Here is a 13,347-nt window from a genome sequence, read left to right as displayed (position 1 = left end):
ACCTAATAACATATAGTCTATTTCTATTGGTGAGTATGAGTGTGCTCTATGTGTACCATAACGTGCGTGCAATGTCCACAGTGGCCAGAAGAGGACATTGGATCCCCTGGAGTTGGAGTTCCCGGTGGCTGTGAGCCTCCCCAGGTGAGTTCTGGGAACGGAACCAGGGTCCTCAGCAAGAGCAGCAAGTGCTCCTGACCACTGAGTCTCTCCAGCACTCAACACACTCCATTCTTGAAAAACGATGAATGGACCTGTGGTGCTTTGAATAAAAACGGCCCCCACAGGCTCACATATTTGAATGTCTAGTCCCTAGTTGCTGTAAAGTTTGATTAGTTGATTAGTATTAGAAGGAATGGCCTTGTTGGAGGAAGTGTGTCACTGAGGGCAGGCTTGGGTGTTCTCTCTCTCTCTCTCCCTCTCCTCTCCTCTTCTCTCCCTCTCCCCCCCCCCCCCCCCCCCCCCCCCTCTCCCTTCCTCCCTCTCTTCCTCCCCCAGTATGTAACTCCCAGCTACTTCTCCAGCACCTCAACTGCCTGCCACCTCGCTCTCTGCCATTATGATAATGGACTAATTAACTCTCTGAAACTGTAAGCAAGCCCCCGATTACATGCTTTCTTTTATGAGTTGCTTTGGAGTGGTGGCACACCTTTGATCCCAGCACTTGGGAGGCAGAGGCAGGCCAGCAAAGGCTACACAGAGAAACCCTGGGGGGGGGGGGGATCTTGGCTATGTTGTCTCTTCACAGCAATATAACAGTGAAGAGACAGGAGGTTACTGAGACATTCCACACACACACCACTTCCAAACATTGTTGTACACATACACAATTTTATGTCAGTGTTGTTGTTTTATTACTCTTTAGGGGGCCCACCACCCAGCTCCCAAATAAATCACACACGGAGACTTATTACGTATGAATGCCCGGCCTTAGCTTGGCTTGTTTCCAGCCAGCTTTCCTTAAGTTAACTTACCCCATCTGCCTTTTGCCCCTGGGCTTTTCCGGTTCTCTTACTTGTGTAAATCTTACTCCTACTCTGTGGCTTGCTGTACATGTAGCTGGGCAGCTGCCCCTGGAGTCCTCCTCCTTCTCTGGCTGCTAGAGCTTTTCACTCCTCCATCTCTCTCTTTTTCTTTCTCTCCAGATTCCTCCTTTGTATATTCTCTGCCTGCTAGCTCCACCTACCCTTTGTCCTGCCTTGCTATTGGCCAGTTCTTTATTAGACCATCAGGTGTCTTAGGCACAGTAACACAGCTTCCACAGAGTTAAACAAATACAACATAAACAAAAGTATCACACCTTAAAATAAGATTCTACTACATGTCAGTTTTAAAATAAAAAATTATTTGGGTGACTGTCCTGGTTAGGGTTATTATTAACCAAAGCAACTTGGGGGAAAGGATTTATTTGGCCTACACTTTCACATCACTGTTCAACATCAAAGGAAATCAGGACAGGAACTCAAACATGGCAGGAACCTGGAGGCAGGAGCTGATACAGAGGCCATGGAAGGGTGCTGCTCACTGGCCTGCTCATTACGGCCTGCTCAGCTTGCTTTCTTATAGATTCCAGGACCACCAGCTCAGGAACACCACCTCCCACAATGAACTGGGCCCTCTCCCATCAATCACTACTGAACAAAATACCCTATGGGGCTGAAGAGATGGCTCAGCAGTTAAGAGCACTGATGCCCTTCCAGAGGACCGCTGTTCAATTCCCAGCACCCACATGGCAGCTCATACCTGTCTATAACTCCAGTTCCAGGGCTTCTGACACCCTCACACAGACATACATGAAGGCAAAACACCAGTGAATATAAAATAAAAATAAATTAAAAAGAAAAAGAAAATGCCCTATAGGCTTGCCTACAGCCAAATCTTATGGAGGCATTTTCTTAATTGAGGTTCTCTTCTCTCCAATGACTCTAGCTTGTATAAAGTTGACATAACTAGCCAGCACAACTAACCCCTGGTCAACTTGACACAAAAAACTCATCACTGTTAAAGACACAACCTTTCCTTTCTTCTTCATCCCTACGATCACAATATAAAACAGTTTACAAACTTAAAAAGTCCCTCAGCCTTTAAAAATTCAGTCTCTTCTTAGAAATTCCGTGTCTTTTAAAATGCAAAGTCGTTTAAAATCTAATGTCTCTTAACTATAAGCTTCTTTCTATAAGGTCAAAATAAGTTAAATACTTCCTTATTTTAACCAGGGCACAGTCACAATTAAATGAAATTGAAACAAACGCCAACTGTGTAAATAACTCAGTGTCCAGTATTTGGGACTCATGTATGATCTTCTGGGCTCCTCCAAGAGGGCTGGATTACTTCTCTGGCTCAGCCCTCTCAGCACACACAGCTTGTCTTCCAAGCTTGGGCAGGCTCCACTCCACCACCACTACTGTTCTTGGTGGTCACCCCACAGTACTGGCATCTCCAAAACTGTGGTCCCTCTACAGTAACTGGGCTGCACTTTCACCAATTGCCTCTAATAGGCTCTCTTCATGGTGCCAAACATCAACTTCTCTGCATGACCCTTCAATGCTGGGCCTTCACCTGCCACTGAGGTTGCACCCTAACCAATGGCCTCCCTGGCCTCTCCCAGTGCCAAGCCTCAGCTGCTTTCCATGACCCTTTCATGCCTTCAAAACCAGTAACACCTGGGTGACACTTCAAAGTTGAGCTGCCAAAGCAAGGTACAACCTTGGCCACGGGTACAACCCTGGAACACAAGATTCTGTGTGCTGACCCTGGAAACACTGCCCAGGAGATTTCACCTCAATGATACTGGTCTCTTCTTAATCACCACTAATTCTTCAGCTCCAACTTAACCAGCATCAATTGTCCTAGTAACGCAAAGGTTTCATTTGAATGGTGCTGGTCTCTCTTGATTCTTTAGCCCCAGTTAACCAGAACCACAGAATCTTATCATTCAAAATATCAAATATGCAATGGCCCTGATCATCTTTAAGTGACTCTCAAACTTCCCTCTGGACCTTCACAAGCCTGGCCTCCATAGTCTGCATTTCTTTCAGCACTAGTTTCTCCCAAGCTCCTGAAGAATAGCTTTGAACACTCTATGGCTTTTCTCACCCAAAGTTCCAAAGTGCATCTACAATCCTCCCAAAAACAATGAAGTCAGGAAGTCACAGCAATACCCCACTCCTGGTACCAATTTCCATCATAGTTAGCATTACTATTGTTGTGATAAAACACCGTGACCAAAGCAACTTGGAGAAGAAAGTGTTCATTAGGTTTACACTTTCAAATCACTGTTCATCATTGAAGGCAGTCAGAACATACAGAAATTCAAACAGAGCAAGAACTTGGAGGCAGAAGCTAATGCACAGGCCACAGAGGGTGCTGCTTACAAGTTTCCTCCCATAACTTGCTCAGCCTGTTTCTTATAGAACCCAGGACCACCTGCCCACAGGTGGTTTTACCCACAATGGACTGTTCCCTTCCTCATCAATCACTAATTAAGAAAATGTCCTACAGGCTTGCCTACAGCCAGATCTTATGGAGGCATTTTCTCAATTGAGGCTCCCTCCTCTCCAAAGACTCTAATTTATATCAAGTTGACATAAAACTAGCCAGCACAGTGGCTCACACCGGTAATCCCAGTACTCAGGAGGCTGAGACAAGAGGACTACCTCCAGTTCAAGGCTAGCCTATGCTACATAGTAAGTTACTGGCCAGCCTAGGCTACAAAGTGAGACTCTATCTCCAAAAAAAAAAAAAAAAAAAAAAAAAAAGAAAAAAAAAAAAAAAAAAAAAAAAAAAAAAAAAAAAAAAAAAAAAAAAAAAAAAAAAAGAAAGAAAGAAAGAAAGAAAGAAAGAAAGAAAGAAGGGCTTGTTGTTCATGAGGACTGCTTATAAGCACTGAAATCAGAATGGAAAGGAAAAATAAATACAATAATCCCTAATGACAAAGTACTTTTTTGAAGGTTAATTTTTCTTACAACAGTACACAAAAGACAAAGAGTTTGCTTAAAATACTGCAATTTCACTTGTTTAGGCCGTTTTAAATAGGAGGAGTACATTTAAAGGAATGGGTGGAAGTCAGGAAACAAAAAAAGATAAACCCGCTAAGGGCCAGTGAGACGGCTCAGTGGTTAAGGGCACTTGCCACCAAGCCTGATGACAAGAATTCAGCTCCAGAGCACACCCAGTGGAAGGCAAGAACTGATTCCCACAAATGACCTCTGACCTCCAAATGCATACCATGACATACCTGCGAGAGCGCGCACACACACACACACACACACACACACACACAAATTTAACCCTGCTAAATACTTCCATTTTTTCATAACTAATCCAATAGTATTTCCAATACTATTATTCCTATTTTCTAGTTAAGCATGTTCAAGAAGATAAATAAGGGGTTGGGGATTTAGCTCAGTACAAAGTGCTTGCCTAGCAAGCGCAAGGCCCTGGGTTCGGTCCTCAGCTCTGAAAAAAAAAAAAAAAAAAAAAAAAAAAAGATAAATAATTTTAAGGTAAGTCCCAGTAGAAAAAAAATACACAAAGTCATCTACACATCAAAAGACATACTTGAGACAAAGAGAGGAAGCTGTTAGAATAAACATTAGCATTCATGGCCAAAATGTGGCCTAACCTAAGCTTACCAATCTTTCTCTCCCAAGACAGCAACTACAAACTGAGAAAAGATGTCTTGAAATAAAAAAGGCTGGCCCCTTCATAGCTTGGTCTGGTTGTATCAGGCATAATTTTGTTTAATGCCCAGCTATTCTTTAACTAGACTTCAGGGACATAACCAAACAGTATTGAGCATCTTAAGTCCTAGTGAGGTGACAGTGCCCAGTGATATATTAGCCATCTTAGTGCCAGCTGAGTGCAACTTTGGCAGGGCACCTCCCAGGATGCCCTGGGGGCTGACTGTGGGAGTGTAACTCTGTGGAAGGGCACCTCCCTAGGATGCCCTGCAGTTCCAGCAAACTTTGATATCAAAGTGAGGTCAGCCAGGTCCCTCCTCTGCTAGAGAAATACAAAATACAAAATCTAGCTACTTTCCCTACATAGCCCATGCTAGCCAGAACTCAGGATCCTCCTTCCGCAGCCTCCCAAGGGCTGGGATCACCAGCATGCCCCATCACACCCACCATCCCACTTACTAGTTTTAATATCTATTTATGATTCTTGCTTAATCATTATGATTGCCAGTTATTTTCTCTGATTCTGCTATTTCCTGTATGTTCATTCGTTAGTCAGAATTCGGCTCAGTCATTTACCATGTACTCATAGATGGAGTTTGTGCTTTGTTTTCAGACAAGGTCTTGCCATGTAGCCCAGGCTGACCTCAAACTCATGCTTCCTCCTGCTGCAATCTCCCCAGTGCTGGGATTAACTTCACAGATTCTTTAAGGGCAATAAGCAATTGTCTATTTTAATGATAAAAGCGTCCCCAACTCAGCACAGAGGAATTCTCCCAGGCTGGCTCCTGACTTTCTCTGATGAGTTCCCATCGTTGTGTTTGGTTTGGTTTGGTTTTTTTCCTCAGTACTTCCTTAGACTGAAAGATATTCCAAGCTCATCTTGTATTTCCTACCCCAGCCCGGAAATCAGATGTTTCTCCACAGTTCCTTCACCGTTTCTGCAGCTCTCAATGGAGCTGGAAAGAGGCTCCGGGGGCACTCGAGGGATTCCCATGCACAGGCATTTCTGCATCTATAAACTTCTTACATTGTGAGTTCTGGTCAGTATTCTCAAAGTCAATCAAACACCCGAGTTCGTTCTAACCTTTGCCCTTGCCAACTGTGAAGCCTCCTTCTCCCCGGCAGTGAGACCATGGCCTCTATTTTCCAATACATTTTCGCATTTGCTAATATTATACACAAAAGTGCCACAAACTGTACACCTATGCCTGTGTGAAAAAGAAAGGCGGGAGGGAGGAAGGGTGGGTGAGATAGAGACAGACAGGGAGGGGAGGGGAGGGGAGGGAAGAGGAAGGGGAGGGGGAGGGGAGGGGGAGGGACAGAGCCTATCACCAGAGCTCAGTGTTTGTTTCAGGCTCTTTCCTATCCTGAGGACACAGTCCAAAACTGGGTTCAAAGGTCACCTGAAGTATTTATTTCTCTGGTCCTTTCTTTCAATGTGTTTGCTCTTCATCTGACAACCTAGTTCACTTGTTTATCTGTATCCCATCTGCTGTTCTGTTTCTTGGGACAGGATCTCTCGTGTCCCATACTGGTCTTAAACAGCTGGCCCTCCTAACTCTACTTCCCAAGCTGGGGATCACAGGTGTGCACCCCCTACGCCTGGCAGTAACCCACCTTTGGAAGTCCCTTTTCCTTCACTGCTACTTATATGCCGCGTGATTAAAACGTTAACGTGATTCCGAAAATGGTCAGAAAATGGTCCTCAGAAGGGGTCCCTGTCCCCATTCCCACTTCATTTCTTTTCTTTTTTTTTTTTTTTTTTTTTTTGGTTTTTCGAGACAGGGTTTCTCTGTGTAGCTTTGCGCCTTTCCTGGAACTCACTTGGTAGCCCAGGCTGGCCTCGAACTCACAGAGATTCACCCGCCTCTGCCTCCCGAGTGCTGCCCACTTCATTTCTACTCCCTCTCTGGTAGGTAACCAATCTCTTCAATCTCTCCAGCATCCTTGTGTTCTGTTGTGACTTTGTCTCCATGAGCAAATACACATTTATTTTCTGAGCTCTCCCTTCCTTTATACACTGTAACGGGGTTTTAAAATGTGTTGTGTGTGTAGTATATGTATGTGCATGGGGCGCACAGGAGTGTGGAAGTGTGCGTAACATGTGTGTGGAGCCCAGAGGCTGAAGTCGGGTTTCTTCCTTAATCACTCTCCATCTTATACTTTGAGGCAGGATCTCTCCCTTGAACCCAGAGCCTGGGGATTCAGCTAGTCTAGCTAGGCAGCTTGCTCCTGAGTGCTGGACTCCAAAACTCACACTTACACAGCACGTGCTTTACCTTCTGAGCCGCCTCCTCAGCCCCCAGGAATTACTTTTGAATCTAATTTTTTTATATGTTTTCCTGTATATATGTCCGTGCACCATTTGTGTGCCTAGTGTCCACAAAGACCAGTCCAATCCCCTGGAACTGGAGTTACAGACAGCTGTGAGCCATCATGTGGGCTGGGGGGGGAACAGGGAGACATTGTGGTGTTTTGACAGAAAATGGCCCCCATTAGAAGGTGTGACCTTGCCAGAGGAAGTGTGTCACTGTGGGGGTGGGCTCTTCTGTTCAAGCTTCCCTCAGTGTGACTTTCAGTCAACTTCCTGCTGCCTGCCTATCAAGATAAAGACTCTCAGCTCCAGCATCATTTATGCCTGCATAGCTCCATGCTCTCCACCATGATGATAGTGGACTGGGCTTCTGAAACTATAAGTGAGCCCCCACAATTAAATGTTTCCTTTGTAAGAGTTGCTGTGGTCATGGTGCCTCTTCACAGAAATACTAATAAAACCCTAAGGCAGACATGGTCTCCCATGTAGCCTTTGATAGCCTAGAAGTCACTATATAGACCAGACTAGCCTGCAAATCACAGATCTACCTGCCTCTGTCTCGTTAGGATTAAGGGTGTGCTCTACCACGCTGTCCCTTAATTTTCTTCATTAACTAATGTTATCTTGGGGAAACACTCAGCACTTCATTGGGACCTTTCTCAGTCATTCTTCAAGGTGTAGGTTTCAGTGGGGAGCACATCATTTTACTCCACTATTCCACTTTGTAGGTGGCTTCTAATTTGTGTAATTAACAATACTATCACAGCCTTGTACATGTGCATTCATTCCCATGATGCTCAACATCTTTAAATTTCTAGATTTAGGATTGTTGAGTCAAAAGGTAAGCGTAAAAAAAAAAAAAAAAATGAAATACCCATCAACTGTCCCCTAATCACCTAATACAATGCACTCAGAAGAACACACTGTCCTGCTGGTGCACACCAGAGGGGAAGCAGGAAGAGCAGGAGGCCAACGTCATCCTCAGACACACAGCCAGCTCCAGGCCAGCCTGGGGTATGACAGCATATCACAAAATCGTTAACTGGATAAAATGTAAAGACTTAAAAGTTGTCTGGATATAGTAGTGGTGTACACTTTTAATCCCAACACAAGGAAGGCAGAGACAGGCGGATCTCTATGAGCCAGTGGGGACTACAGAGTGAGTTCCAGGACCGCCAGAGCTACATAGAGACTCTGTCTCAAAAAAAAAAAAAAAAAAAAAAAAAAAAAAGCCCTAAAACTTCAGGTTAGCACACACAGATACACAGGCAAAAAAAAGCACAACTCTGAAGATTTGGTTCTCTCCTTCCATGGTGTGGTTTCCAGAGACCAAACCCTGGGGGCAGGACTTTGCCCACTGAGCCATCTCGCCTGCTCTCGGGCGGCTAACTTCTAACGACAGCATGTGTCTCCAAGATGCAGCAATGGAACAGCATTGATGTTAAAGGCACAACCTTGGCACGTGGACCAAGTGACTACCAACACAAATAAAGGACTCCAGAAGAGATTGAGGAGATGTGCCCTAGGAAAAGATACAGAAAAGGCATTCCCCAACAGGTAGTGTTGAGGAAGAAACCATGCTGGAGTCAGCTGTCCAGACCAACTATGTCTCAAGACTAACAGTGGAGAATGAGAAACAGAAGCTGAGCATATCACACCCGTAATCAAAACACTCATGAGGCTGAGGCAGGACGACCTCAAGGTCCAAGCTAGCCTGAGCTATAACCTGAGGCCACCTAACCCCTATACAGCTCAAAAACCAGACAAACAGGTAAGTAAAAAGTTAGGATGCTAAAAGAAGAGCAATAGGGTAATTTGTATTTTTAGATCCATGAAAACATGCACAACCTCTTCTCAGGGTTGCCAGAGAAACCATTAGCCCCAAAACTTAGTGCTTACATTTTGTTGTTGTTGTTGTTGTTGTTGTTGTTGTTGTTCATTTCTCTGTTTTCTGTAACCGGGGCCTGAACCCAGGGCCTAGCAAATGCTAAACACAGGTGTTGTAGCTGTCCTGATAGAAGAGCAGAAAGAGCAGCTTGTGCCATCCAAACTCACTGAAACAATGGACCACAAAGAATTAAAACTTCAGCTGGGAACCCACGCTGGAGGAAGAGAAAACCTGACATCTGGTGTCAGACAGAAGAAGAGTATGTGGCCCAGGATGAGAGGTCACACGATTCTGACAACTTGTCAGACCATCTTAAAGGACAGGCTTGAACTGAGGTTATTACGGACAGAATCACATCTTGGCCAGGCCCTCTGCCTCTTCCCGTCTATTTAAACCCAAACCTCCAGGCAGTACCCCAAAGACGGATCTGGGGATCACTAGTCCCCTTTATTTGTTCTCCTTTCCAATGCCATAGTCAATAAATTTACTTCCTGCTTTTCACCAATGCTTGTCTCTTTAACTGGCATATGAGCGACAACGGGCAAAGCCTAGCTTGTTTGTGCTGTCGGAGCCCAGGCTTTGACCCTAAAAACTCCAGTGACAGTCCTACCACTAAGCTATGCCTCAGTCCCATCCTTTCTTAAAAAGCCATTCCAAATTAATCAAGTTTTCCCAACTCTAATGAAATCAAGCCTCCTCGGCCAAGTACCTCATGGTGAAGGGGAGGAGGGAGTGGAGGTAGGAAGGGAGAAGACTGAAATAATGGACTACATTATGGATTGAGGAAAAACTACAAATTTGGTTTTGGAAGAACATCAAGATACTGAAAAGCCACAAATAAGGTGATCACTGACTTACTTGGTCACGGCTGGGCCGAGTGGTTTGATTTGCTGGCATTTTATTTACTCCCAAACCCCTAAGCACTCTGTTATGCTTGCTCCCTTTTCAAATAGGAAATTGAGACCTAGAAAACCTAAGAAACTAGACCAAAGACATCAGCCAGTGAGAACACAGAACAACCATAGAATTACAAAGACGTAGAGATCTGTTCAACCAAACTCAGTGCTTTATAGAGATGCACTCAAAGCCCTAAAAAAAGACGAGAGTTAGAGACATCCCAGTTACCTGGGCTGGAAGCAGCTCCGACACCCAACTCTCTCTGCCTTCCACTCCGTGTCAAAAGTATGTCCTAACCAGAGGTTACTTGCCACTCAGTCTTCTATTCACCAATGTACAATGTTTTTCAAAAAAGTATGAGCAGTCAGGCTGGGTACAGACCTATAATCCTAGTTACCTGAGATGCCGAACCAGCACCATCAGTAGTTCAAGGCTAGCCTGGGCTACAGAGCTCAAGACTATCCTATGAACCTTAGCAAGATTAAATCTTTAAAAAAAAAAAAAAGTTTTAAAGGGATGTAACCAATGATACAACATTGCCAAGATCCTGGGTTTGATCCCCAGCACCTGGTGAGGTGGTGGGGAACAGCTGGGGGAGGGGAGAGACCAGAGACTGGAAGGTCATCTACCTATGCACACCCCTTTACCAGTTGCTATGGGTGTGTTTATGTGTGTATAGATATAGATGATAAATTGTGACTTTAGTTCCATGATCCAAGGTTAACCGAGTAATGGATGTAGTCCTTCTATGAAGGACACATTGTCCAAAGCTCTAGATATGTTAGTTTACTTGACGTTCACGGCTGTATAACTTTATTACCCCAGCTCACAGATGACTGAAAGCCACAAACACAGGCGAAGTAACTTACATCATTCTCGGAGAAGTGGCGGAGTCTCCACGCAGGTGCTGTGCCTCCTCCCTCCTCACGAGTCAACCTCAGAGCCTATGTTCCTGTTTCATGAGCACCAAAAGCCCCATGTCACACGTGCCTCTTCCACTCCCAGCTCCCCACACATCTGCCTCCTCTTTCCAATCTGGCCCGTGACTCCCCACACTCATCACACTTCCACTCACAGCGCCCAGTAAGACGACATTTTAGGTACTAGGGATCACCTATTTGACTAACAAGAAGACTGAGACTCAGAAAGGCTAAATATTTGGGGTGTTGTTTTCATAACCAATAAAGAAAAGGCACACACCTTCAAGTCCGTTGGATTCAAAGCTCACTCCTGGTCCTTATCTGACCATTGTCATGCATGTCTTTACTTACTTGGTCTCACTTCAGAGCCCCTAGGTATCATACTACTCAAGAGTATTCAACAAATGGATTCTAGAAGCTCACAAGGAACACAGTAACTACCTGGAGTGTAAGAGTTTCTAACACTATTTCTCAAATACCTTAACGTATGGAAGCAATCACGTTCAGAAAGTCCCTCCCTCAAAAATGTAAATGCTTCTGATTTAAATCTTCTAAGGAATATTACCTATCAGTTCGGGAACCCAGGATTGTCCTCTGGCTTCTGGACTCCCTCCAACACCAGCCATCAGAAAGAGTTAGCTGGCCTTGTTTAGCTTTGTCAGTCACTTACACAGCTCTCTTGGCCCCAGGCAAATAGCAACTCGCCAAAAAGCCTGACTGAAGTCGGGTAAACTTAATCCAATCTCACTTCTCAAGCGGCCTGACCACCACCACCACCCAGCATACTGTCAACGCTCATGACAGAAACATCCTCTGAATACAAAGGTCTGAGCAGCACTTTTTAATTCCATGGACTATCACAGGAGCGATTATTGTTCATTCATATGAAAGCTGACAATCACACTTAGGTTTTGGAACTGTGCATCTTAATGGCACAATAAACATCACAGTTTATAATGAAACAAAATAAGCTATTCAACTCTACGAAGTCAACAAATGGGTGAAACAGGAAAAAAAAAATTTTTCCACCCGTACTCTTTGACACAGTAAAAATACCTTTGTTACTTAGCAGGGTACCTGTGCTCTCCCAACATATGCCACGCCTTTCAGGATGACAAAAGCAAAGAGATCTGCAGCTGCTTTTTTAAAGAATCAAAGAGAAAAAGGAAAATCGCTCGGACCTCTTAACCAAGAATAAAGTCTAAGGATGAATTTCACCTCCCTTTTCTTTGACACAATCCGACTTTCCTCCTCCAGTAATCAGAAAAAGGGGGGAGGGGGCTGCAACACAGAACTCACACTCGCCCTCTCCTAACTGGGCTCATCCCAAACTTCACCTAAGCGCGAAGCAGGCAGGCACCGGGAATTCCAAGGAAATGGTCTCGCCCCTATCAAAGCACATTTTTAACTTCCTCGAAACCATTATTTCCCTAGGGCACGATCAAACACTCCCACCCGGACGTACCACCTAAGAGACTACTTGTAAGAGAAGCTCAAACACACACAAAGAGAGAACACTGTTGGGAGCCGGCGGCGCGGAGCCACAGCCAAGTAGCCCGGGCCATCGCGGCCACCGAGGCATGCGCTGGGTTCCCCGCTCCGGCCCTCGGGGCAGGAAGCCCGGCTCCGCCGCGCGGCTGCTCCCCGCCGGCCCCCGCCCCGACCACAGCGATAAGGTGGAACTGCGCTTCCCACCCGGGCAGCTCCGCCCTCCGGGCCACATTCCTGAGAAGCCCGAGTCCCCGGACGCCGCGCCGGGCGCCTGGCGGGCAGCAGCGCGGCGCCGTGGCCGCAGGGCAGGAGAGCAGCGCCGACTCCTCACTGTTCCTGTCTGCCCTCGCAGCCGCGCGCCCTGGCCCCCGCGCAAACCGCACCCGCGCGCACCGCACGCGCCGGAGCCCCGCACCCGCGCGCCCCGGGCGGGGTCGCCACGGCCACAGGTAGCGCCACCCCGCCGCCGCCACCCCGCAGGCCCTCTCCAGGCACCTGGATGAACTGGATGGTGAGCGCCGATTTGCCCACGCCGCCGCCTCCGACCACCACGAGCCGGTACTTCTCCTGGCCGGAGCCGTCGCGCCAGCCGGCCGCGGCCATCGGGACGCCCCGAGCCCAGCCCGGCCGCCGCGCGCCCTAGGCCCGGCTCCGGGGACGAGTGCGGCCGGCTGGGCTACAGGCGGTAGGGCGCGCGGGGCCCGTGAGTGGCCTGGAGGGCGGCGGAGCGTTATCCCCCGGAACGGCTGGGAGTTGCCCGAGACGCGGAGGAGCCGGGAAGGCGCCGGGGCAGCGGACGCAGCGGCCAGGGAGCGCGCTCCTCTCCGGGTCTCTGCAGCGCAGCCGAACGCAGCCTCCAGCACCGCTACAAATGGCCGTCTGGGGGCCGGGCCGCCGGGCTGGGGTGCTACATATGCATGAGGGGGCGGGGCCAGGCCGCGCCCGCCCTGGCTGAAGCTCTGGAGCGCACTAAGCTGCAGACCCCGCGGACCTGCCCCCGGGAGCACCCGAGGCGGAGAGGGAAGAAACCGGGAAGACTGACGGCGCGATAACAGTAATTGCCTAAGTCAGGGATCGTGTTCATGAAAGAAACAGCCTGTGACGGCGTGGATGGAAAATAGAACTGTTATCATATTCACTCAACTCTGTACCCTG

The 13,347-nt window shown here is 47.1% G+C and overlaps 1 protein-coding gene across 1 annotated transcript in view; it reads right to left on the bottom strand.

Moving 5' to 3' along the window:
- Rras2 (RAS related 2) overlaps window positions 1–13,071 on the bottom strand; it is a 75,253-nt gene extending 62,182 nt beyond the window's left edge. The window contains exon 1 of the mRNA XM_028875880.2: window positions 12,688–13,071. Within this exon, the coding sequence (XP_028731713.1) occupies window positions 12,688–12,795 (108 nt within the window). The 5' untranslated portion in view covers window positions 12,796–13,071. The remainder of the gene's footprint in view (window positions 1–12,687) is intronic.
- Between the last annotated feature and the right edge of the window lie 276 nt (window positions 13,072–13,347).

Source organism: Peromyscus leucopus, chromosome 1 (genome assembly GCF_004664715.2).
Source record: "Peromyscus leucopus breed LL Stock chromosome 1, UCI_PerLeu_2.1, whole genome shotgun sequence".
Lineage (NCBI taxonomy): Eukaryota > Metazoa > Chordata > Mammalia > Rodentia > Cricetidae > Peromyscus > Peromyscus leucopus.
This window is presented reverse-complemented; position numbering and strand designations above follow the sequence as displayed.